The following is a 27,766-nucleotide window of genomic DNA, read 5'->3' on the forward strand; positions in this document are numbered from 1 at the left end:
GTGCTTACATGTGAGGCAGGAGATCTCATAGCAGCAGCACCGTGCATTACCATTAGCATCATGACCTCTACCACTTCGCATTGCCACAAGGTCTCATGCAGGCAGACTTGCCTAATGTTCCACCAAAGGAAAGGAACTAAGTAGACAGCACACCCACCTCACAGAAACTACAAAGGGAGCTTTTACTAAAGCAAGTTGGAAAAGAAGCCTTTCTGTGCATATGCATGTATACATTTTGGGCACAGGGACTGAATTACAAATCAAAGATGCATAAGTCAACAAAAATGTCACAGCAAGGCATTTTGCTATAAGGTTTTGTCTTTTCAATAAATCAGAGATTAGGGACTTTTTTCTAGTGGGAAAGTAACTAAAATATCGGCTGGGGGCAACTAGATCCCCAGTTGTTAACTGACATTTTTTCAACACCCTGTCTAGTCCAGTACACTGAATAAACCAGGTGCCCTCTGAAGCCAGACTTCTATTTACGAAGGATAATTCAGTTAATTCAAATTTTTCCTCTCTATTTTTTAATGAATATTCTCAAGAACCTATTTATAATGAAATATCCCAATATCTACTACTATCTCTTACAACCTTATTGGTTTACTGTGTTCTTCCTACAAAGCCGTTTAAACATAAGGGAAAAGAGAACTGATTTCTTCCTTGATGCTTGCTTTTTTTGTGTGTCTCTTCACTTGGTTTTTTCCCCCCTCACCAAATACTTCCGGAAGGCAGAATTTTCCAAAGGCAACTCTACCTGGCACGACTGAAGAAGGTACAGGAATCCCAGGCTAGCACCTAACCCATCTGGAACTACTAGTACACATGGGTACTAATAACAACAGAATGCATACGAAACATTGAATTCACTGTTATAATATAGAAACAATACCCATTCATTCCATATCAACAAACTCGAATCCACTGTCAGCAGCTAAGATGTGTTACCTGAGATGCGTGCTGTCTGAAACCTTTCACCGGCTGCAGTAATAGGAGCGGCAATGCCTGAGGGATCATCCAGCTCCCAGAAGAGCAAACTGTCACCTGCCTGGGACGACTGTAGCTTGTCTGGTTTACAAAGAGGACCATTGTGTGAGGTCCTTTGTCAGGTTTGCCACACATTTCCATCACCTCTTGTTACCACCTGCTTGTAACACAAGTGCTCTCAGGTACGCCTGGCTGGTACAGCTGAACAGGACTGCCTCTGGATCTTCTCCAACACATTCTTACGTGTAATTCAGATGCCAGTAGTCTGCATCTTTTCCATTGTTTCTGTTTATATATGATACTATCTCAGACTCTTCCCAAGAAATTCTTCTGAACATGTTGAACTTTCAACTGCACCTCCTCACGGTCACCTTTTAAAATGTTCTCGAGTGTTTACAACCACTTTCTACTTGAATGGTTTCCTGTCTTTGCATCATACCGGTCAAGCAGTTTTCCCAGTGAGCAGCACTACAAAATGTTCCTCTTCATGCCCATCTGTTACAGGAGAAGTGTCTGGTGTATAAACAGGGTAATGACAAAGGAAAGAGTCCCCGTAAATAGTGTTACCTTCTGGTTTTACTCATTTGGACACCATGTCCACAATATTCCAGGCAATGCAATTTTAGACTGACTGGCTTTCTCCCTCCTCAGAGAGTTATTGAGGGATATATAATAAAAAACTTAAAGTTTAAGTTTTTTATTATATATCCCTCAATATAAGGGATTATAAGTTTTTATGCAAAAATGTTTTTATGCAAAATCTAGGGATGTCATATCCCTGGTAAGAAGAATTTTATTTCCTCATAACAAATAAGGAATTTTCAGTTTGAAACTTTCAGTGAAAAATTTGGGAAAGATTTATCATGCCTGTAGAGCAAACCTTACAAGATGGCCTTTTAGCAAAAGAATTTGAAGTTCCTTTTTGTATTTTGCTGGTTCCTAGATGATTTACTAATTGTGATGACTTTATACCAAGGACCTACCCAGACCAATGGCCTGCAAAACTGGACAGGTTTTTAATGAATGACTACCAGAAAGTACTTTGCAACTATTTAAAAGACAGAGAACTTGAGCAGGAGTTATTTCATGTAAAAAATAAGTTATGGAGAACATCCGTGTATATAAGTTAGTGCACGTCTGAGTGCATGCTCATTTCTGAAGGTTGCTAGAGAAAGACAAAGATGGCGTAATGTATACTGAAACTGCTCCCATCACGTCAAGGAGAAGGTAGCTAAGACAGTGATGAAATACATTGCTTAAGTCAAGAACTGCATGTCTACATGCCATGGAAAAATAATGGGAACTAGGTTGGTAGAAAGACTTCCAGTTTAGTTGATAATTAAAAAAAAAAAGTAAATCAAGATGATTATTCTCTCTTCTGGCTCAATGTGATATTCTGGAACTCAATAGATATCTCCAGAAACTACTTTGATAAACATCACTTACAGAGAGCACACAAAATGGCGAAGCTAATGCCTATTGCTATACTGCCAGCCATCTATAGCACTTAGAGTCAGAATTTCTGATATACCTCAGAAAAAAGAAGGTATTTTGGAAATATATTACTGTGTTTATGAGATGTAAAATGTCAGCACAGCACCATACAACACTGCAGCACATGAATGTCTAAAAAGATCATGTATAATTTCCCTTGAAAGCGCTAATTTGCATTCATACATACTTCAGTTGCAGTAGGAGGTCTGTGTGCTCTTCTCTACCCGAGCAGAAATATAGCTAAACCTCAGTGGCAAGGAGTCCTTCAGTAAACTTTATAACCTCATTCCAGACTCCGGCTGTCAGTTAACAGCTTTTCAGAATGACAGTTTAAATCAAGAAAATGTCACATGTGTATAGTAACAGGTCTAATCTTGTCTGTAAATTGCTGCCTGTGGTTTTCACAAACACAGTAAATTGCTGGCGATTTACAATGAGTCTTACTGCAAGGATAACTTGACTTTTGCACATTTAACAAAACAGTCTTAAATTATTCATGCATATCATTCAATGTTTGGGCAATTTTGAGAGTCATTGATTTCAGGAACCTGAGTTTGTCTTTTTACTATATAAATATAAATGATATACTTGACTTTTTACTTCTGAAATGTAAGACTGAAAGTCTATCCCAATACCAAAGATCTATAATACATTTTAGGACTCACTCATCAAGCATAAGTGGCCAATTTTTTCAAACACCCCCAAATATAACAATGTTTTAGGCTATCTTTGTATAGTATTTCAAGTGCCTCAGGGCTACTGGTATCTACAACAGAAGAGATCTCATTCTGGTGATCCAGAACACTATAGCACCCATGTCCCTTTTAAAAACACAGTAAAGCCAAGGTTGTCTTCCATGAGTCAAATATCTAAGCAATGGCTGCCTGGAAAGCAAAGGATAAAAGAAATACATAGAGGAAAGCTACACTGCTCAGGGTGAAAAGCAACAGCATAAGTTGGTGGACAGTGTTTTATGGAAAGGACATTTCTTCTACCTTGGTAGGTAGATGAGGTGAGACTGCAGCATCCTTCCTTCACAGACGGGAAAAGGTATGGTCTATTTATGGAAAGGCAGGGTAGGGGAAGTCCTGAGTACAGAGATGATGCCCTCTCCTCCCTCTGGAGAGGCAGCAGGACTCACAGAGAGACAATTTTCCTTCCCAGTATTGCCACCAAGGCAGATTCTTCAAAGGAGAAAATCCATCCCAGCCCATGAGAGACCTATGAGAAGCCTGTGACTGCATCCCTAAAAATGCATTGTCGGTGTCAATTTACACCACTGCCCTCCAGGGCTTCTTCCTCCTCAGAAAACAAAAGAAACCTCTGTCTCCCCTTTATTTTGCACACAAGTGTCTTTTTCTTTAAAGAAATATCTGAGCCAACCAAGTCAAATTTTTATTTAATCTGTATGATCAGGGTTTCAGTGCTTTTTCCTGTAGCTGTGTCAGTTTATACCATCTCAGCAGAAAGCCGAGAACTTTTAAATATTAACATTTCACAAAATCAAATCTTATTTTTCCTCCTAAAAATGGTATTTACCATCAGCCCATACATGAGCAGCAGAAAAATCTGCAGGCACTGAAATGTTGTATTTCATTTTCAGTACAATGTATAGTTATTATGTAATACCCTCTGTTTATCTTAGTGTAACTCACAAACTCTTGTCTTTCTTTTCATCTACAGTACAACATGAATTAACCAGCCACTCAGTGGACTGACAAAATAATCTATTAAGGCAAGTGGAATTACAAGTAAAAGGGAGTGATAAATCTGTTAGAAAGACAGAACACAACCCTGTGAAGTATTAAATCATACTTATTTGACACACCAACTTTTTTACTATTGGCAAAACACGTAAATACAGAAACACGTTTAGATTTCCATGCTAATAAAGGGACTCAAAATGCAAGTACTAAATTAAAAGACAAACTATGTCATATTATTTATTTCACTATTCACAGTATTGGTGATGTGATGCAGCAGGACAAACTGTAATGAATTATACCTTACCGGGTGGGTTGCAGATCATAAAAAGCAAAATATTGTGCAATCTTATTCACACAAACCTAATGCTTTCTTTGGCTCTGAATTCCTTTTGGGTTCTAAGAATGGTTTTAATCTTCAGTGTTTTTTTATTTCTTCTTTATAAGGACTATATCTTTAAGTTTTTTAAAACACTGAATATTTCATAAATGCACTGGATTAGTAAGCTAAGGCAGATGATTGCTTCCAAAAAAGAAATATTAACACAAGTTTCATACACCTACATATCCTTCTCTTGTGGTTTAACCCCAGCTGGCAACTAAGCACCACACAGCAGCTTGCTCATTCCCCCCGCTCCCCAGTGGGGTGGAGAAGAGAAATCAGGAAAAAAAAGTAGAACTCATGGGTTGAGATAAAGATGGTTTAATAGGAGAGAAAAGGAAGATAATACTAATACTAATAAATACTAATAATACTAATACTAATAATATAGAAGTGATGCACAGTACAGTTGCTCACCATCTGCTGACTGAAGCTCAGCCAGTTCCCAAGCTGTGGTTACTGCCCCTCAATGAGCTCCCCTCAGTTTATATACTGAGCATGACATTATATGGTATGGAATATCCCTTTGGCCAGTCTGGGTCAGCTGTCCCGGCTCTGCTCCCTCCCAGATTCTTGTGCATCTCCTCGCTGGCAGAGCGTGGGAAGCTGAACAGCCCTTTACTTAGAATAAGCACTACTTAGCAAGAACTAAAACATCAGTGTGTTATCACCATTATGTTTATACTAAACTCAAACCACAGCACTATACCAACTACTAGGAATAAAATTAACTTTATCCCAGTCAAAAATAGGACACCTTCCCTGACTTTTTCTGATGTCAGTTCATTGAATTTCTCTCACCACATCTTATGTGTTGGACAAATTTACGAAGCACAAGCACAACAGAAGAGGTACCACAGTAATATATATACAAGATCAAGACAAGTAAATGCAACCTAGATGACTTGAAAATGCTGTTAAGAGATACTATTAGGCAGTATTGGAAATTGGAAGAAACAGGCAGGTCCAGTCTATTAATACATGGCTCTGTGGCTGGTGGCACCACCACAGTTTTGGTGTTTGTGATAATGGGATGGCATACACAGCACCTGGATTCAACTGGTTGAATGGTCACATCCAGAGGGTAGTGGTCAACGGCTCAACGTCCAGATGGAGATCAGTGACAAGTCCCTCAGGAGTCAATACTCGGACCAGCCGTGTTTATTATCTCCATCAGGGACATAGACAGTGGAATCGGGTGCACCCTTAGCAAGTTTGCAGACGACACCAAGCTGAGTGGTGCGATTGACACACCTGAGGGATGGGATGCCATCCAGAGGGACATGGACAAGCTCAAGGAATGAGCCCCTGTGAAATTCATGAGGTTCAACAAGGCCAAGCAGGGTCCTGCACCTAGGTCAGGACACCTAGAGTCAATACAGGCGTGGGGGTGCAGGGATTGAGAGCAGCCATGCTGAGAAGGACTTGGGGGGACTGGTGGATGAAAAGCTGGTCATGAGCTGGCAATGTGCACTTGCAGCCCAGAACAACTGGGCTGCATCCAAAGCAGTGTGGCCAGAAGGTCGAGGGAGGTGATTCTGGCCCTCTGCTCTGGTGAGACCCCACTTGGAGTCCTGCATCCAGCTCTGGAGCCCTCGGAACAGGAAAGACATAGACCTGTTGGAGAGGGTCCAGAAGGGAGATACAAAAATGAGAGGGATGGAACAGCTCTCCTGTGAGGACAAGCTGAGAGAGTTGGGGTTGTTAGTGTGGAGAAGAGAAGGCTCCAGGGAGATCTTATATTGCAGCATTCCAGTACTTAAAGGGGGCTTATATGAAAGATGGAGACAGACTTTTCAGCAGGGCCTGTTGCAAAAGAGCAAGGGGTAATGATTTTGAACTAAGAGAGGGTAAATTTAGACTAGATAGAAGGAAGAAATTTTTGACAGTGAGGGTGGTGAAACACAGGCACAGGTTCCACAGAGATCTGGTAGCTGCTGCATGCCTGGCAACATTCCAGATCAGGTTGGACGGGGCTCTGAGAAACCTGACGTAGTTGAAGATGTCCCTGCTGGTTGCAGGAGGGTTGGACTAGATGACCTTTAAAGGTCCATTCCAAGCCAAACTATTCTAGGATTATATGAATATTGTAAAGTGCATAATATAAAAACATAGAAAAATATAGACAGACCATCAGCGTTTGTTTAATACTGTGTGTACCAAATATATCAAACCTTTGCATTTTAACTTTATTGCATAAGACAATATTTTTGTACCTAATGAATACTTAGGGTTTTTTTCAGCTTTTATGTTAAAGCCTACTCCCTTTCCCAAACTTTAACATATGAGAAGTGGAGAGGTCTATGGATTGCCTCCTATTTTAATGCTGATTCTGCAAACTACTTAAAAGCATAGTAAGCATGTGAGTAACTTTATTGAGTTTAATGAGACTACTCATGCATCTTAAGTTAATCATGTGTCTTGCTGTACTAAAGCTGCAAAAGAAAAACATACAGAAACCTGAGTAGTGGGAATATACATTGTTATAGGACAATAATCACTGTAATTTGCACACAGGGTGCTTTTGGTGAAGGAGAGAAACTGGGAAGTCATACAAAAAGGTCTCTTTCCCTTCTCCACTCTCACCTTTCTTCTCATTTAGTATAAAGAGAAAACGACAATTACAAAGTTTCTAATGAGAGGTTGCAGCAACTTTTCTCTCTTTGAGGGCACCAGTCTCTTCTGTCTCCTCTTCCGGCTACCTCTGACCCCTCTTCTGACTACTTTTTTTTCATTTGTAATGGTACACATATACCAGAATTTAATTTTGAAAGATTCGTCTTTTGTGAAAATTTCTGCAGCCAATGGTACAAAAGTTTTTGGTGCCAGCACACACATACACTGATTGTGTCAACCTGTTCCTCAAGAAACCAGAATAAAAATGGAGAATAAATCTCAGTCAATATAAGTTAAAGAATAATAGTGGAGAAAACTTAATGGAGAAGAAAAATATGTCAGATAGAACCCATGGTAGCAATGTTACAGGCAGTAAGAAATTGTTCTGTAAGCTTATTAGGAACAAAAGAAATTACAGAGATGATCTAGGCCTACTAATAGATGAAGATTTTGAACTTTTTAGAGAGGCAGAAGAGGCAGACATCTTTAATAAGCATTTCTGTTCTTATTTAGTAAAGAACAGAGCGAGAAGAGGAGGAAGAAGCACTTTCCAAACCATTAGTAAACAATTTATAAATCATATTTAGGCTTTAGGCCTGGACAACTTGCAACCACACAAAAGCGTTGGATGTGGAAATCCATGAATGTAAAGAAGTTAATTTTTAGTAAATCTTGGGAACTTCATGAAACTGAAGAATTTTAAAGCTTACATTAAGTTTCAAAACATGTACATGCAATGGTTCAAGGACAGTTCATCTAGCATCAGTCCCAAAGGAATTGAGGGAAAGATGACTTAAAAAAAGATGCTTGCAAACCAGCAACAGCAATATAATTGATGCCATTCAATACGATTTCATAAGACATTAGGACCTGTTTAACAAACTCAATTTCATTATCTCAAGAGGTTAAAAGCCGAGTTGATAGAAGCAGCTGCAAGAAGATAATATACTTAGACCTCTGTAAGGCATTCACAAAAAACCTTCTTATTGAAAAAATTAGAATGGCAGTACATTTTTAATGGACCGAAAATTAAATAGATTGAAAACTGGCTAATTAACATAGTTATCAATGGAAAATCATAGCTGAATAAGAGTGTTTCTAACAGGACTCCTTTGGGATTGATGTAAAGTCTGATGTTATTCAGCATTTTCATCAGTGATGTAGAAGTAAATATAAAATCACTGCTTGTAGTGGATATATTTGCAGATGACACAAAGAGAGGGAGGAGGGTAAATAATGAAAAGGCAGGCAGCTGCACAGGGCCATCTGGACTTCTTGGTAAGCTGGGATCAATGAAACAAAATCCATTAAATTATAGGCACAAGCAAAGTGATATAGCCTGGAAGCAGGAAGTACAAATCATGCAACAGAACTGGAAACTGCATCCTAGAGAATAAAATGTTTGGATAAAAGTTAATGCATTCCAGAAATGTTTAAGCAAGCTGCCTAGTTACAGATGTAAAAAGTGATCTTACTTAGACATTTAGGAATGAAGAAATCCTAGGATCTTAATGGTATTGCTAACATCTAGGAACATTTTAAAACTCCCTAAAAACCTTTTGAAACAATTTGGTTATTTTATGTATTAAAACTAGGTAAATTTACACTTTAAGGTGTAGACATTTTCACAAATATTAGCATATTTTATCAGAGTGAAGTGAGAAGTTTTCAAAGAAAATGATGCCACAAGATGATTTAAACTTTTAATAGGATATTTCCATTTTAAAAATAGAATATAACAAATATTTTTAACTATTCATCAGATAGTCAATTGATTCATAAGAGTAATATATATACAAAAGAAACATAAAATTGTTAAAAATACCAACAATTAATTGGTATCACAAATTAAAAAGTGATTATTAAGAAATTTATATCACTGGCTTTTCCAAAATAATTATTTTTCACTGACTGTGCTAATGTTTGCTACGTATACACAATGTCTACATGCCTACAACACTTAACAATAAAAAAAGCCAGTTCATGTGAAAAACAAGACATAAGGGTAGAAGACTCCCTGAAGCAAACCGTAGTTGCAACTCTGGGTGGACATGAAACATACGACAATAGTCCCAAAGCAGAATGAACAACTCTGAAGTTAAACAATGTGCAAGTATATTTGAGATGATGATCTAATGGAGGTCACATTTTCTTCACAGCTGGACATGAACATAGTTCCTGCCCCCTGAATGTGGTCTTTTATCCAACAGCCTACCTTTGAAGTGGAAAAAATAAGAAGCACTTGTGAATGCCTCAGTAACATGCAAAGAGAAAGAAACATTAGTTTAGTCAAGGTGAGATGGTTCAAAAGGAAAGTCACTTGCCCTGGCAATACTGGCCAGTAGTTTGGTCACTTCTGATCAAAACAAAGGAAACTACTGAACTGAACAAAAATAAAGCTAAAAAATAAAAATATCATCAATAACACAGAAAATAAAGGTAAAATGAAGGAACTGTGTTATATCTGCTGCAAAGATGTAATCTGGGCTTTAGGAATAACACCTATGCCCCTCACAGCAGAACTAGAGAGAGAGTTCAGCAGGCAGCTCAGAGAGTTCAAACTGTCTCAGCATAAAAAATGTTCAAACCTTCAAACAATTTCGAGATAAACAAGGAAAATCTTGAGCCAAAACTCCCAAATCAAATCTGACTCTCTCGATCTACCAAAGGAGGCGGGGGGAAGAGTGGGGGAAAAAAAAAGAGCAGCTTCCAAGCATGCAGAAGTAAGATCCAGAACAATAACACAGAGCAGCAGTTCTCAGATGGGTATAATATATTCTCCCCCTGCAGTGGAAAAGCTCTTCCAAAACAACATCTTAAAAGACTTCTACGCACTCTCTAAAGATATACGTGGAGAGAGAAACTAAGTATATGGAATGCAGTCCTTCTATAACACAGAGACAATCAAATTACTCATAAACAGCATTTGCCCTTGGAAGATAGTCTCAGGCAAGCACTGCTGCTGTTGCTGTGACTTCTTTTCCAACATTTCTGCCTTCTCCATTTGACTTAAGAGGTCAAAGAGATGCAGCATTATTCCTGGTATAGTAAAGCCAGTGTGACAATAAACCTCCTAGGAAAGCAAGGGACAGGAGGGCAGCCAAATCCCCAACAGGATTCTCTCACTCTCCCCATTAATCCAAACTGAAGAAGTCTGCTCAAAGGAGTGCTGATACTCATGAATAATAAACTCATTCACATCATCAATATGAGTGAAGAATTTCCCTGAAGGACAGCTGAAAAAAGGAAAAGAAAGGCCAGGAAAGTGATTTTAAACCAGAAAGAGAGTATAATAATCTAGACAAGGAACAATCCCTCCTATTCCCTTGTGCATTGAAAAGGAGTTCTCAAAACCCATTCACCTTATGGAGGTTAAATAATTACACAGAAACCAAATTTAGGAGATAAACTTGGTCCATGATTTGAACCACAAAGATCAGAAGACTAATTCCTATGACCTACAGGATCAAAAGCCTTCTTCTAATTAAGACAGATTAACACAATAAAAACATTAAGCATTCTACAAAAGAAAAGATGGTCAAATCAGACATGTTGGAAATATATTTGAGGCTTACACAAGGTATGCTATTGAACTAAATAGAGGTTTTTTGTTTGTTGAAACCTTCAAAAGAAATTAAGAGTGGAAGTAAGGCAAGGACACTACCCTATAGTCCCCCTTACTGTGCACCAAGAAAGAACCACTTTATAGGAGCTGAATGACAAATTTTTCTTCTAGATGCTCTTTTGAAAAATCTGGTGAAAGTCAGGTTCAGGTAGACCCACCAGAATTAAAAGGGCAAAATACCTACACCAGACGCCTGGAGCAAAGTCATTTAAGGCAGATGTTAATTCAGAAATTTTAAGGCTATGCACATCTAATGCCAAGATACTAGAAAATCCTAAAGAACTACGATATCTCACTGGATACACAGGCTCTATGTAGTTAGTAAAATCACCTTGGTTGTCAAATGCAGATTTACGAAAAGTAAATCAAACTTGAATCGTCCCTTGCCTTTCCCCTAGATTAGGCGGAGTTCATAAGTCCCAATGGATGCTCGTGCAGTCACCTGGATGACATCTAGAGACAATGAGCAGTTGCCTGCCTCTTGTGTTTCTTTTCCAGGTCAAAGATACACCCATGTTAACACGTCTATCTACATGATAGCCTGAAGTCACACTATTGTAAAGTCCCATAAAAAGCATTTGGCATACTTAAAACTCTGACGCAATTCAGTTTCACCATTTCTGGGAAGAACTTCTTCAGATTCTGCTATCACCAACAATAAATGCTCTGTACTTTCATCAAGGTCTAGGACTGTCTTGCATGTAAATCATTAGAAAAAACATACATAAAATTACATTTTCTTCCAAGCAAGCATTGTCTTCAAATGGAGAAAAAACAAAACAAAACCACAAAAAACTTATGAACCAGAGCAAAACTGTCTTCTAAACAGTATAACTGTTTTAAAACTGACATCAATTGAATGCAAATATTTCCCAAAAGACAGGTGAAATCACAGTCGTTCCCATAAATAGGAAGAACTCTTTACTTGGCAAGTGTAGGAACTAAAATGCCAAAGGATACACAACAACAGGAAAACAGCGTATAGCAATTTAACCTTAGCAGGCAATAAATAGAGCCCATGCTAGCACTAAAATAAATATACTGCCTCACGTATGGCTCTACACAGCAGTCAGTCACGTCAGTAGTTCAAAGCTTCTGGACAGACAGCAAATATGGTTGATCCAATGTATAAACAGGAATATGATTAAAGAAATAATCAAAATATATTTCATTGCATTTTTACAAGAAGCATATCACATTTAGAAAGAAGAAAATCAAAATCTCACCAACAGTCTTCCCTTTTTCTACAATAAAAACATAACAATCAATACAAAATAGATCAAATAAATTGTCAGTAAATAGATAAACTTGAGCAATAGATCAATAGGTTTACCCTTATCTGCAGATGGATTTGCCGTACTGGCTTACAACCAAACCTGTGACTTGGAGAAGTTTCCCTTCCTCACTCCATGAACAAGTTAATCAATTCAACATCTCCATCCTTATGCACTGCCCCTTTTCTGTGGCAGGTACACAGCAACACCTAGTCACCAGCCTCCTTATGGGTGAACTGTGGAGGGAACAGTGAAAAACTACGTGGCAAACAGATTCTTAATAGTACAAAAGTCACAGCATGCACTGGAGATTTGGGATACCAAAATCCAAATTCCTGATCTAATGTGTCATTATAGACTGAAACATGATTTTACTACAGTGTTTAAATCCTTTCACAAGAACTAAGCATTGAATATATCAAAGCAGGAGAACACACATACAAATAATAAATAAATGTGTTTAAGAAACTGGTTAGTCACAACTGAACTATCACATAATGTGATGGATTCTTTGTGATTCTGAAAAATATGCTTTAAAGACTAAAATTAAACTGAACACAGGGAAAATAAAAAAAAGATATTCAATGATCTTCTGGACACATGAGGCTAGAGCAGATGACTAGATGGTCCTTCCTGACTTTGTATGTTCTGACTCCATATTCTGTATGCTCTTGTTCCACACATAAATACCCAAACCTTTCTCAAATTTTGTTATGGGCTTCGGGCACAGGTATATGCTAGGTACTCAGGAATTTACCCTCTCTGCATCACCAGCCATTGCAGGATGCACTCCTGCACATTTCGGACTGGGAGTGCATCCTTATTTCTATATCCAAGGAGTCTTTGGAGAGATTTTGCGAGCTATTTGAGCTACTTACCTCTTCCTTGTGAGGCTGTATTCATTTTAACATTGATTTATTTATTTTAGGATCTGAATTAAAAAAAAAATAAAACAAACAACTTCAAGGTCCTAGAAATACCTAAAAGATTAAGCTCATAAACTCAATGAGTGTGACACATGTATTAATATATTTGTGTATGCAGCAACTAGCTAACCGCATATATCACACACATCATTCCCAAAGCCAATCAGCCATGGATGTTCAATGGATTATTAAAAAAAAAAAAAAGCCACAGAGATATCATCTCAGATATTTAAACCAATTCAGATGATGGTGGCCTACACGCCAAATGTCAACCCTAGAATTTAGCATCAAAGGGTTACAAAAGGATGTCAATTCTCTTTGAAAAACATATTTTAATAGTGCTGATTGTATATAATATTATGAATCACTGTAAATGTCACCTGAAAGGATACAAAATTCAATTTTTGCACCATCTGGAATGTACTCCTGATTAAGTTGTTCAGCAATGTGATCGCATCACCTAAACAAACTAATTAACATCAGAATGACACATTCTGCAGTTTCAGTGGCATTTATCTGTGTCCCATTTGTCCCACATAATTTTTTTTCCAGAATGACCTTATGCTCAAATTGTGCCACCCAGCTAGCTGCATGTTAGTTCCCCTTCCAAGAGTAAGCATATATTTCATTAAAACTTACATGATGCTACAGCTTTACCCAGTAGAGTGAAACAGACTGAATAAAAAATTACTTTGGTTAGGTGAAATCTGGAACATCAAAAAACAACCACAAAGTTTCTTCACCTAAAATAGAAGTCTCTGAGGCCAGTTCATTGTTGAAAATTTTGACTTGGAGGAATGTGTACTATTTTCAATATTAGACCAGTAAAAGAGTAATACTTTTCTGTTTTTAAATTTGGGGTTTTTTCCTTTTTTTTTTTTTTTTTTTAAGAGAGCATTTATTAAGTCATCTTAAGTACTCTGCAGGTAGTATTACTTTAATTTTCAAATGACAAACATGAATGTGTAGTTATTCCCTTTTTTGGCTAAAAAATGTAAACTGAATTAAAAAGACAACGCATTTTTCCATAGCTTCACCATTATGATTCCACAGTTAGTGGTTAATCTAACAGCTTTCTAACTTTTCATGGACACAATCACTATATTCTAAACAGAAATTACCACACATAGTTTCTGTTCCTGCACGTACTGATGTCAGCCTCACAGAACACCAAAAAATACTGTTTGCAAATTACCATTGAATGGCACACCACCACCACACGGAACCTATGACTAACGGTACCTAATACCAGCCAAGGACAGAGCTTTTGTTCTGAAGTTCTGACATTTTGTTTCTGTGTATTGGGTTTGCGTGGCAAGGTTTTGGTAGCGGCAGGTGGGGGGTTGTTACAGGGTGGCTTCTGTGAGAAGCTGCTAGAAACTTCCTCTGTGTCTGACAGGGCCAATGCCAGCCAGCTACAAGATGGACCTGCCGCTGGCCAAGGCCGAGACCATCAGACATCGTGGTAGCACCTCTAGGATAACGTAGTTAAGAAGGGGGGAAAAAACCCAGCACACGGCATTTGCAGTTGGAGAATATGTGAGAGGAGCAGCCCTGCAGACACCAAGGTCAGGGCAGCAGGAGGGCAGGAGGGGCTCCAGGCGCCGGAGCAGAGGTTCCCCGGCAGCCCCTGGGGAAGCCCATGGTGAGGCCGGCTGTGCCCCTGCAGCCATGGAGCTCCACGGGGGAGCAGATCTCCATCCGCACCCGGGGAGGCCCCCACACCGGAGCAGGGGGATGCCTGAAGGAGGCCGTGACCCCGTGGGAAGCCCATGTTGGAGCAGGCTCCTGGCAGGACCTGTGGCCCCGTGGAGAGGAGCCCAGGCTGGAGCAGGTTTGCTGGCAGGACTTGTGACCCTGTGGGGGACCCAGGCTGGAGCAGCTTGTGAAGAACTGCAGCCTGTGGGAAGGACTCACGCTGGAGAAGTTTGCGAGTGATCTCTCCCTGTCCTTCCTTTGACCCATGAGCCTTTTGTTGTATTTTCTCTGCCCTGTCCAATTGAGGAAGGGGAGTGCTAGAGCGGCTTTGGAGGGCACCTGGCATCCAGCCAGGGTCAACCCACCACATTCTGCTCAATATTACATTGCATAACTTCACAGTAAATTGGATTCCAGGTTTATTGTCAAAGTAGTTAAAAATTCAAAAGCTTGCTGTTTGAACAGAACATCATGGAAAAGCACTAAATAAAATTGAACCTGGAGATAATTTCTCTTTATGGTGAGAGAGCAGCAGGATGGGAGGAGCAACTTGCATAAGGAAGGTCATATTAAAAGTTCATATTTTAACAAACATATTTCAGTGGAACCTCTATAGTAGGGAAGGATGCAAGAATAACAAGAAGGATGCAACTAGTTCTAAAAACATGTTTGTATTTTCAAAAAAAACCCCACCAACCTGTTATTTCTGAGACCTGATTCAAAGAAAGAATGAAGGCCAAGGGAATTAGATGGATTATATAATACAGGCATTAAAACTTATATTGTGTCTGTTTTTCTTTTATATTAGTTTTTTATATTAGACTAATTCTATTTACTTAAACGGTGTTGAATTAGCATTCCTACTTTTTCCATGTCAGAGAAGATTCTGGAACATTACTTTTAAAACAACAATTCTTTAAAACCTTTTGGAATAATAAAGTTGGGGAAGAGGGTGAGAGGGTCCAAACCTCAAAGAAACAAAACCAATCTTTTCTTCAGGTTTAATTTCTGCAAGCTGAATTTTATTAGCGCACACACTAACAAGACATTATATTTAACTACTACTATAAACCCAGTCATTTGTAATGTCTAGAAATTGCTGAATGCCTATAGCTACATCCAATGTTTTAGCATGATCTGTTATTGCACATATCACAGCTAGTAGCAGCTGAGGGCACCAGCTGAAGCAAATGGACATACAGTAGTGGGGAGAATAAGAAGGTAATGGGTACGTGGTCTGCCGAGGCCCAAGAGAGATGTAGACCAAAAGGAAGTGATATGAATCAGAGGTGTGTGGGAAGAAATTCTCATCTGAGTTGGACATGAATGTATGCATCATGTCCACCAGCAAAGAAATATACTATTATCAGTCTCACATTGTCCTCAGTGAAGGATGTGTTGCTGTGAAAAGCAATGATTTGTGTTCAATTGAAAATCCATCAACAGAACGGAAAGCACAGGAGTCTCCTCTGTAACAGATGCCTAATCTCTATCAGAATTGAACAGCAATGACAGCGTCCCCTCCCATTTGGTGTCACACAGCTGAACACCAAAACCCCACCTGTGCACGCTCAAGAACCGCCATCAGCCACCTTTGAGCCTCCACTGGGGTCCTCCATTTTCTGCGTCTCTACACACCTGCTGGGGAAAAAAGCCAGAGACACGCCTGCTGACATTAATAAGACTCTGACTTGATTAAAGATGAGGTTTTAAGTCTTCAACTTGTACTCACTTTTTAACTTTTAACACTCCTACCCCAAACCATCCATAGAAACTAACCTGAGTTTTTATCTTGTCAGAAGCTTATTTCTAGATTAAAAATAGCAGGGCAGAAGGGTTACCTAGATCACCCCACATCAATATTCCTTTACTGCACTCTTCAAAATATCCAGCAATGGGGCTTTATAACAGCTTTGGATCCAATTCAGCGCCCTTATTATTAAAAAGCTTCTCCTGACCTCCAATCAAATCTTCTTTGCCACATGCTCAGCAAATTATTTCTTCCCAGTGGATATGAAAAAACCTTTCCTCCACATAAAAATCGCTTACATGTGAGTAGGTGTGCTATGCTCTATCTTCAGTCTTCTGTTTAGACTAAGGAAGTCGTTTACCCTCCACCTGCTGATTTCCCATATAGGTTTTATGGATGCTGCCAACTTTGTCCACAATATTTTTGGAGTGGGCTATTCCATATAGCTAATTATAATGCTAATTACACCAAAAGAGTTGTCTGTTTTCTCAATTATGTCAGCACAAGTTAGAATGAGAATCACTTGTTCTTTCATATTGTTAGCCTAAATTCAAGCAACGCTTATGCTCTCATTTCACATTAAAAAAAAAACCAACCCCCAAAAAACTGACACAAGCCTCAGCATCTACCTTTACAACTCTATTAATTACAAAACAGCATTGGTTTTTAGCTTAACTTACTCCATTTGAGATTATTAGGTATAATTGCACAACAATTAAGGATTGACTGACATGCACCAGATGGAATAAATTGGATTCCAGAAGTAGCCAGGATGAAGTCCACATGATTAGCCCCCATTCTGATGTACAATATTTTTGTTAGAAAAGAGCACTATGTTTCCATTCCCACAGCATTTTAGTAAGTAATTTATTAGTCCATTTTGTCTTCAGATGGAATAAATCATTAATTTTAACAGAGTTATAATTCTATCCTCTGACTACAGGTCTATAAATTTAGCTTACAGTTCTGTCTCCAGCTTAATCACATTGGCTGGGAGCCCTACAGACTTTGAACTTCCATTGATAAAAGGAAATATTACTAGGAAAAGTTTACAGTTTAAAGAGATTGTTTTATTAACTAACATATGCAAAATTTCCTTTTGGCATCAGGGGAAAGGTTAATGAAGCTATTGTCACAGGCACGTTAGAGAGTTCACATTCACCTACATCCAATACTTAAAACTAAGGACCAGATAATAAACGTAAACCGTTTTAGGAGTAGCTTCCTACTGAATATGCAAACGTCTGTCATCCAAATCCTTGGCCAAAAGCGATAGAGTTGGTTGACAGAGATCTCACCCTTTAGAGCTAAACTTAAAGTAATGCAGAAAGAGGCAAAGTTCACGCTCAAGAAGAATGCCACAGAAAAAACTGTGCAGAACAAGCAGAAACCTCATAGAAGAAGAAAAGAGCTCATCAACATTGCCCAGCTGCTTAGGTAAAGTATATCAAACAACAGGAAAGGAGTACACAGTACTGGAATGCTGCTATATATTTACTGAATACAGGCATTAACACATGCAATCAAATGTCACTAACTCACAATAAAACAAACAATAGAAAAAAGGTCTATCAAAACGTATCACCTAGAATAGCAAATGATAAATGCAAATAAACACACCGATTTTCATACTGGATCTGAAATACTGGAGGGATATAAGTGATAGAAATACTTATTGTACACACGAAACGAAGTCTCCTTTGTACAAAAGTACATAAAAGAATGTATTGCTGGGGATGGAGAGCTGGCTCATACAAGTTAGAGGTTCTCTTGTCCATATTTAAGAAGATCAAAGAAAACTTTAAAATAACAGCTTCTGTTATTGTGCAGGTAAGATACAATTAATGTTTATTTTCAATGGTCTTTAGAAAATTTTTTTTGCCTCTTATTCCCTGAGATTTCTGTTTACGTCTATATGTTTTAAATCATCCATACTCTCAAATGTGGCAATTAGAACACATTTTCATTTCAAGACACAGAATAAGATCAAAACAGCTAATGAGCTCATGTATAGATGTAGCAATCTGTCATCCTGCAGCGAAGGATTAAAAGGTCATGTTATAATAGCATCTTTGTCTTTCTCATACAGAGTGGTTTATACTAAAAATTATGCTTTCCATTTCATAAAAGTAGTAAATAAAAAACACAGGCAAATTTCATTTTTCATATGGGCGTTTTTTTCAGTACTGAAAACAGAAATGAAAGAATAATACCCCCCCCAATTTAACACAAACAAAAAAGATTTTTGTGGGTATATTTATTCTATTTCTGATGGAATACAATTTCATTAGTCCTGAAAATGGCATTAAAATTTTATTTGCACATCTGTAACATAAGTGAAAAAGGAGCTTGACTTATATGTTGTTTATAAGGTATTTGAAAGGAAACGTTTACTCATTAGCTTTCTACTTAAAACATCCCGGCTGTGGGAGAGCCAGGTTTATTTCCCTTTCATATCCGAGAAGACTTGAATCCATATCATCCTTTTCCCAGGAGATTGCCCTAATTACCATACTGTAGTTATTGGGGAGTGCTTCCACAGAAAGCTCTTCTGTGAAGGTTTCCCTCTTTGTATAAAATAATATGATATTAATTGGAGCAGGGACTGAGACCCAAGCGAATTCCTTGACAAGCCTACAGCCATACACACAGTCTTTCAGTTCCCATCTTACCCCTCCTCACCAACTTCCTCCCCTCAGGTTTAACCAGTTTGGCCTCCAGATTACTAAAAACAAATTTTGGTGGGAATTTGCGTATAGATTAAATTTCCTTTTTTTTTTTTTTAATTACTTTAAAACATGAAATGTGTTTTCAAATAAAAATATACTTTCCATGTCACACTTGTGAAGAAACATCATACTGTTCTGAAAAATTGAAAGAATCAAGTCACATACATCGTGTTTGACACTGGGAGGGGAGCTGGCAGAAGTTTTCATCGCTTCTTATCAAGTTTAAAGATCTTGGTGTACTAAATCCATAAACTTTGAACTAAACATCAAGTTGTTCCTTTTAAAAGAAAGCAAAAATCAGCTTACCAGGAAAATATGAACATTATGCATTAAAATTGAAGGAAAAATGTTTTCTTCAAACTCTCGCAGCAAAGAACAGGCCTAAAATACCTATATCCTTTTTATTCTGATTTTACTTTAACAATAGTGGAAATTCTTGGCAGAATTTAAACAGAGAATATTCAAAGATGGTCTTCCTTTCCACCACAAGAATCAGATCTGAGCAAAATTTCCATGATGGGGGTTTCTATTAGGACATTTGAAAATCTGTCCACATTGTATGCATATTCCATGTGATGATATGGAATTAAAATTATCATTTAATATTGCATCAACTTATATTTCCTGATAGTATTCATAATAGAAGACCTAATAAATTCACAGGACTCCAAGCAACAGCTAACTCTGATTCTGGTCAGAGCAAATACAGATGTGATAGTGCTTAAAAACAAACAAACCAACAGAACTCAGTCAGCTGCCAGATAGCATCATAATTTTCCCTGATAATATGTCAACGGAAGTTAAAAATTATAATCAATCTGCATTCATTTCAGAAACAAAACCTTTTTTTAAGTGGAAAATAGAACAATAGCAAGAAAAAAATGTCAATATTCTCTGCTGAGGTTTCAACCCTGAGAAAACAGCTATCCTTGAAAAGCTGTTGGTGTTTGATTTGCCAGCCACACTAACATACCTTGATAACAGCACCTTTCTATTATGCATGACAACACAGGAACATATTCATGGAAAGCAATGATGACATTTTTAAGGTAGCATGTTCGGTAAAATGCAGATCCCAATTAAGTCAGTGTCAACTACCCATCAATTTGTAAATACCCAGGGTTTTATGCATATAGTGCAAAAAGACCTCAGTCTCTTGATGGCCTCATCATCTTTAGCATAGTTTTCAGAAAAAGCGTTGAATGACCCCAAATTCCATGGTTTACTGAACAAAATTCTTGATTCTATCACTATTGGCGCCTTTGAAGTAATCTATACAAAAGCAGTTAACTTCCACGGAAATAATTTTGTGTCAATCACCTCACTGAGAAACTACTTTTCAAATGTTGTAATTATAAACCACAAAATAAAAATTCCACCAAAATTCTGAGATCAACTGAAGTACATACTAATAAAAGGGATTTTCCTCATCTGTTAAGTAATATTTGTCCTACTATTTCTTCACATTGTCATTTGTCATATAAGTTAAGAAAGAAGACCTAAAACTGAAATACAGTGGTGAAACTGGAAGATACAAGATTTCAATTCACACCTGCTGGTTTATAATCCCCTTACGCTAAGGATATGATTAGGATCCTTTGCAATCATTGGAAAGACAACTTAAATTTTCACAAACTCAGGGGTCAGACTAATAGTTTTGCTTCACATCCTAGGCACTTAGATAAAAACACTAGTTATGTATAAAAATATAATAGTCACTATAAAAACAATCATCATCCAACTGATTGAAAAAATACAAGCTCTATGTATAATGAAAATGAACAATTACTTTGGGCATTCATCACTTCCATGTGTTGCTCTTCCATTCATTTAATAGATTTTTAAAGTCAGAACATACCAATACAATCATTTATTTTGATAGTCTATGAAGTGCACTAATTTCCTGATCAAGCTTATGACTTCTGGTGAACTACATCATATTTGGAGAAAAAAAAAAAATAAACTGTTGTAGCTTTTCATTATGAAATTTTATCACCAAAGGAATCTATCACTGAAAGCTTTAATTTTAATGGAATTTTTACTGAGTAAATTAAATTTTATTTCTTATTAAATCAGTTTCACCAGTTTTCTATTTGTTGTCAGGCAAAAGCTAGTGCTGAACCCAAAATGTATGTAACTCACAAATGTTCCCATCTGAACTGAGTAGAGTTCACAATTCTCTAAAAACATTGCTTGAATTAAGAGCGATATAGTTTGTACCACTAAATCTACAACTAATAACAGGGACATTTATTCTATTAATAATACCAGAATCTGCTTGCATTATGGGCGTTCTGTGCCTGCAATCATTTAAGTATGGATATCAATATCATATGTGTCTAACAGAAGGATAACAACCTGCAGAAGTTGTACGGAATTCACTGTAGATAGAATGCTAAATAAAACCTATACTAAGATAAGTGCTACCTTGTACGAATGCAACATGTATCTCGATACTTCCAGCAAACATTTCTGCTCTAATCAGAAGTTTGAAGGAATCAGTTGCCTTGTGCATTGAGTGTCATGTAAAGGAAAGTTTTATTCAGATGTGAAAAAAGTAAGTCTTTGCCATTTGTTCTTTTTATAAAGAATTAACATTCTCAGCATGAGAAAGATTTGCTCAACAAGTTATTACATTATTACATTAGTAATTTTTTTAGCTGTTTTCAAATTAGTCTCAGAAATTCAGATACATTTTTCATACACACTTGAAAATTCAACCAAAATGACATTGTCTAGTTTTCAACAATCAAAAATATCCTCAAATTTTCCACTGAATAACATTTTTATTCTCCCAGGTGGTACTTCAGAAGGCAACTGTAATTCAGATTCATTGCATTTATGTACTTCAAACCCATGACTATTTACTACCAGAGGCAAGTTCAAACACGGGAGAGCTCATCGGAGGGGAACTCCAAAGATCAAATTGTATGTTCAAACAACCACATTTTTCCTCTATGATTCCAACCTTCTAAAATCTGAGAGTCCTGCTGTTAAACACCCTCCCGTAAACCTGAAGAAGGATAAGTGACCTACCTTAGAAAGTCCGCCTACTTCCAAATAGAAGCAGATAATGAAAACATTCCAGGTGACCCACAGGGCAGTCCACACCGTGTACTAAACACAAAGCCAGATGAAAGCAAAAAGACAGAAAAATAAAACGTGAAGATGAAAGAGCACTTTATACTAAGCAGATCAATAATAAAAACCCTGATATCAATAAGCATAGTTCTTCTGGGAACAGACAAGCACAGCGAGTTCAGAAAAGGAGTTCTGCCTGCAGAACTCCCCTAAGAACCATAGGAAATTATAAATCCAATATTTGTTGCTGCTCTAAATATATATCAATAAAACAGATTTATTCTTTACAGTTTTACACTATCCTACTGATGCCAGTTAAGTTCAAAATGCTGACATAAACACTGTTCTTGGGGCAACTGTGAGTCATTTGTAAATAATGTTTTATCTCTGTTAATGGAGATTCCAGAATAGCAGAGTAATTTAAATAAGCAAATATCATTAAAGTAATATTTAAATATGATGAAGAATCACATAAGAAAAAACACTATAAAATAAAACAGAAGATCTATTGATCTGATACTTGGATATTTTTCAAAAACTAACAGGTAAAGGCTAAATCTGATCTCTTAAGAGTCTTTCAGTAAAAGCTATTTTAATTACATTAAAAACAGCTCACTACTCCATCCCTTGTGGCCATGAATCCTATACTACAATACACTCTTAATAGATGAACGTATCCATATCTCTTCTGGGTTCTCCAGTGTCCTATCCTGGTGCAAGACTGAACTCACATTCCACCAACAGCATAAACGGGAGATTAATTTGTCTACCTTAAATAATTTTTTTGCACTTTAGTTGTTAGTATAACTGACTGGTACTTTTTACTTACAGATGCACTGTTTACCTATATACAGCTGTAAACTATGCCAAATTAACTCTCCAAGCACTACACCTCAGAAGCATTTCTGTATGACAGGCCAAAGGCACACTCAACCATGCTGGAGCTACACCCACCTGAAAAACACACTGTGTTTACACTCATGTGCTTATAACCTTCACAACGGAGAAGCTGCTGCTAAGTGGCTTTGCAAGTGTCATTAGCTGTGGTCAGGTGAGGCTCATATGCTATTGGTTTGCTTCAACAGACTCAGTAAAGCTCTACAATACGCTGGATCCCATTTCCATTCCATGGGTGTGGTCAGCTTGGCTCTCTTGGGCAGTTTTGGGTTATGTTCACAGAATCACAGAATCACTAGGTTGGAAAGGACCTTTAAGATCATCAAGTCCAACCATTAATCCAGAACCACCATGTCCCCTAAACCATGTCCTGAAGCGCCACATCCACACGTTTTTTGAACACTTCCAGAGATGGCGACTCCACCACCTCCCTGGGCAGCCTGTTCCAATGCCTGACCACCCTCTCAGTGAAGAAATTTTTCCTAATATCCAATCTAAACCTCCCCTGGCGCAACTTGAGGCCATTTCCTCTTGTCCTATCACTAGTTACTTGGGAGAAGAGACCAACACCCTCGTCGCCACAACCCCCTTTCAGGTAGTTGTAGAGAGCGATAAGGTCTCCTCTCAGCCTCCTCTTCTCCAGACTAAACAACCCCAGTTCCCTCAGCCGCTCCTCATAAGACTTGTGCTCCATTTCCCCTCTTTCTCCCCTGCCCATGATGTATAATGAAAGGCTCGGGTGAAGAAGGTTGAATTTTTCCCCACTTTGATTACCCCCACATGCATACTGCTTTAATTTAATGTCCATCAGGTACTTAGGCAGGTTGGAGGTAATGGCATAAGTAGTAGATCATTAATGAACAAAATGAGAGTAACGCTCCTGGGCCGTTTCCTCTGGCTCGCAGAGAAGGGCAGTGTGGCAACTGAAGGCTGGGTTATTATAAAATATAAAAAGCTGCTGTGGTCTCTGAGCAGTATAAGGTCTGTACTATTCATAAGATTAAATTAAAAGAGGATATCCCATTTTATTACATTCGTTGCCTTTGTAGGGACTCATCATAAGCTCCTGATTTTCCACCATGTGTCCTCAGAACATCAGGTGCAGCGTGTTCAAAATTAATGAACACTTAATATAAGCCCAGCTGCTCATAAAAAGCAGACTTCAGAATTTTCAGGAGAATTCCCCTTTTTAAGAAAGAATTTTTCATCTGTCTATGAGTGAAATCTGTCATCGCAACAACAGGAAATCTATTCGATCTGCCAGGCCACGCCAATTCTCTTAATGGCCTCATTCTGTCCCATGGGCACCGATGACAACCCTCAACCATGCAGGTAAGAACTGTCTGAATATGCTTTCCCAGGCCAGGATCGGCTGTTTTACACAGTCAGGACCTGTTCGGTCCCTTATCCCCCGTGACGATTACTGAAAGGGAAGTGCAGGGGCAAAGCAGGTGTGCCCCTGGAAACCCAGCTGCTGTGTCAGGGAGGCTCTTCCTACGCTCTCGCTGAACTGCAGGAATATAAAATTGGGATCTGTTTTCTTTAAGAACAAAACAATTACGTACTCAGTGATTAGTACTACATAATTTTTAAAAGTAAGAAAGTTCTTCTCCATGTTTGAACACACACCTTTTTGGGTTATGCAAGTAGCAGATTTTTCCTTGTATAGCATCATAGATACTTAGGGAAGGCTACATTAAAAGAAAAGTTTTAAGACAGCAAAAGCAAGTAAGCAAAATTAGGAAATGTCAGGATTCCAGTTATATATGCCATCTTAATTTTTCTCTTTTGTGGATATGCCATACAATGCAAACATTAATTAAATCATCATAGGTATATTTTTACTTTAAAAGTCCCTACCTTCCTTAATATATTTTATGAACAGTTAACTCAATACTTCATTTCTCTTTGATGCTCAGACCCTGTTCTGAGGACAGAATATTAATTTCCTCCTGAGGTTTTCTAAGATGCTCATTGCTGTAATGTCTGAGAGCTGCACAAATATTAACTAATCTATTTTATGTTACAAGGGAATGATACAGCTCTCAGAATGCAAATTATGTTCTGATACATGCAGAGATTACATTCAGAAGTATTCATACATTATAGGCATACAACTTGAGATGCTTAAGACTTCATTTTTCAGAATACTTGAGGTTATACAGTGCTTTATAAGTTCAGTGTTCAGATCACTGTGGCTGAGCATTCAGCACTTGTGCAACTCAGACCACAAGGTCTCACGACAAGAACCCAGAACACAAGGGGAAAATGAAGCGCGTGAGAAGTTTGGTTTAAGTGACTCGCTTTGTGTCAAAAAAGGTTTCAGTAGTTGAGGGCAGAGATAAAACTCGGCTACCCAGCACAGCTTTCACAACAAAAGCAATCCTTTTATTCTTGCTGTCACATGCTTCATTCTTCCTATGTTTTCTGTTTTCTGCAAATCAAGTTTCTATTCTATAGCTACTATCACCAGAAAACCTCCAAACATTAGTCCTTTCTATTGCAAATAAGGTGCCCCCAGAAAAAAATGTGTATGCATCCACACGGTTCAAAACTGCAAATATATAAAAGGATCACATTAAGATTGCACAGGAGGGCTTTACTTAATTTTTGAGTGTTTCTTCCTGAAAAATTTGTAATACTTTCTGAACATTATGTGTATAAATTTATACATATATGCCTTCAAGTTTAAAAAAAAAAAAGTCACAATATTCCATTGTGTGGCATCACACTAACACCTGCTTGGGTTGCTATGTGAGGCTTAACTTTTAGATCCATTACGAAGACCTCTCCTTTGAGCCAGCAGAGAAAGTGCAGTCCTGGGTTGTTGTCCTTTTTGTGAAGGGCCAAGAGGCACGGGAAGGTGTCATGCATGCTGGCAGACATTTGCTGTCAACAGAGTAGTGGTTAGGGTCTGAAGCATCAGGTTCACACTGAACCTCAGGGTTGATTTCCCTCCCAAGGAACTTCACCTAACCTATTTCATGACCTGACCTGCCATTCAACTTCTCCCACCCCATGTCCTGAACACTATTACCCTGACAGTCCTGCTGTGTCTGCTCACTCTTACCCCCTGACACCCAGCGATTCCTGCCCAGTTCTTTCGCCAGCCACATTCAGTCCTCCCTGGCTCAGCTGGTCTCATGCTCAGCATCACAACCCTCACCATATCTGCCACGAAGGAGGAATTTTCCACACAGGTTGAATCAATAAGAAGAGTTGTGGGGTTTTTTTGTTTTTTTTCTTTATAGCCCCTATGATGCACTTTAATCATCTGGACATTTTTGCCTAACAGTTTCCTTCTGCTGGAAGGACCTAGGACACTGGTGATAATCTCTGCTGACTTCTCATGTGTACTTTCTTGCGTTTGGTCTTTTGCACTAAGGGTTGTGCACTTGTCATGTGAGGAAGCATTTGGAGTCTTGTAAGTTACATGAAGAGAGTACTCCCTAAACCTTACAGGTTAAATGTCTATTAAATTATTGTCCAACACAGTAGGTTCCTTTCATATCCCCTTTCTTAATGCCAGCCTCTCTATAACGGTGATATTTCTACACCTCTTTTGACTCTCCAGGTCATATTGAAACCAACACCAGCAGAGATACATTTCATATACCAATGAAATACAACCACTTCTGGAGTTAAATCCTTGGTATTTGATAGACACAATGTCACAAAAAGAAAGGGTTAAGGAAAAATGCAAAGGACTGCTTCTTACACTGAAAGGTAAGAGAGAAAAGGGAAACTTCTAAGTTTGAATATTACACGGATTGTGGGATAAGTTTTGCTTTAATGAATGAACTATCTCAAGTGTATATTTAATCTGAAGTGCAGCACCTCCTCTGACAGCATCTTGGCATTAGGGGAGATGAATGTTGGCTCAGGGATACTTCAAGGGAAAGGCAGCAACTACTGAGTCATCAGATCATCCTCCTGTAATACCTGGCTGTGCCTCAGAAGCATCAGTGCTTGCAGAGTCCTACTTAGTCATATTTCTGAAAGATGATGAGGAAAGCGGCACAAATCATCGTCATGGAATAGTAACGACTCAGGACTTACCAGGAAGTAAAGGAGTAATTTTGGATGCCTAAATATTTCACATGTGTTTTGAAACTGCAAGAGTTTGTGTAGCATTTGCCTGAATACTGTGTATGGTATCCTGTATAGTCCTTCTTCTGTTTTGTTTTGTTTTTTTTTTAAGAAACTGCCTCCTGGCTTTTCAGGTGTACACATTGCCTATATGTCATATTATTTAATAGAATAAATTAAGGCAAGCAAAGCAGAGGTTTCCACCTTATATTCGCCCTATTTAAATGTCTTATTTTCATCTTTCACTGTTCATTAATACATTTATGTTCAGCTTTGGGCCAGGTTTGTGCAGTCTTAGCTATATGACTCATCGTTCAGAAGGCTTTTGAAGTCTCATATCAGAAGGAGGAGAGGGGGAAAAAAAACCTAGCTTTAACAAGTATCCTGTCATCAACTTTAATCAATTTTAACAGCCTGCAAATCTTGTTAGTGATAGCAAGTTCTATCAAGAAAGGAAAAGCATGCACAGGGAAATGGATGACAGCAGAGCTCTGAAGCTGCGTGACCCGTGTGTT

At 38.1% G+C, this 27,766-nt stretch overlaps 1 protein-coding gene across 1 annotated transcript in view; it reads right to left on the bottom strand.

Annotated features, from left to right (window-relative positions):
- The window catches only part of NKAIN3 (sodium/potassium transporting ATPase interacting 3), a gene marked incomplete at its 3' end in the record, with an annotated part of 360,451 nt that overhangs the window by 139,569 nt on the left and 193,116 nt on the right, over positions 1-27,766 (bottom strand). Inside the window, exon 3 of the mRNA XM_081996270.1 lies at positions 22,221-22,301. Within this exon, the coding sequence (XP_081852396.1) occupies positions 22,221-22,301 (81 nt within the window). The remainder of the gene's footprint in view (positions 1-22,220; positions 22,302-27,766) is intronic.

This window comes from Phaethon aethereus (genome assembly GCF_964289735.1).
Source record: "Phaethon aethereus genome assembly, chromosome: 2".
NCBI classification, from domain to species: Eukaryota; Metazoa; Chordata; class Aves; order Phaethontiformes; family Phaethontidae; genus Phaethon; species Phaethon aethereus.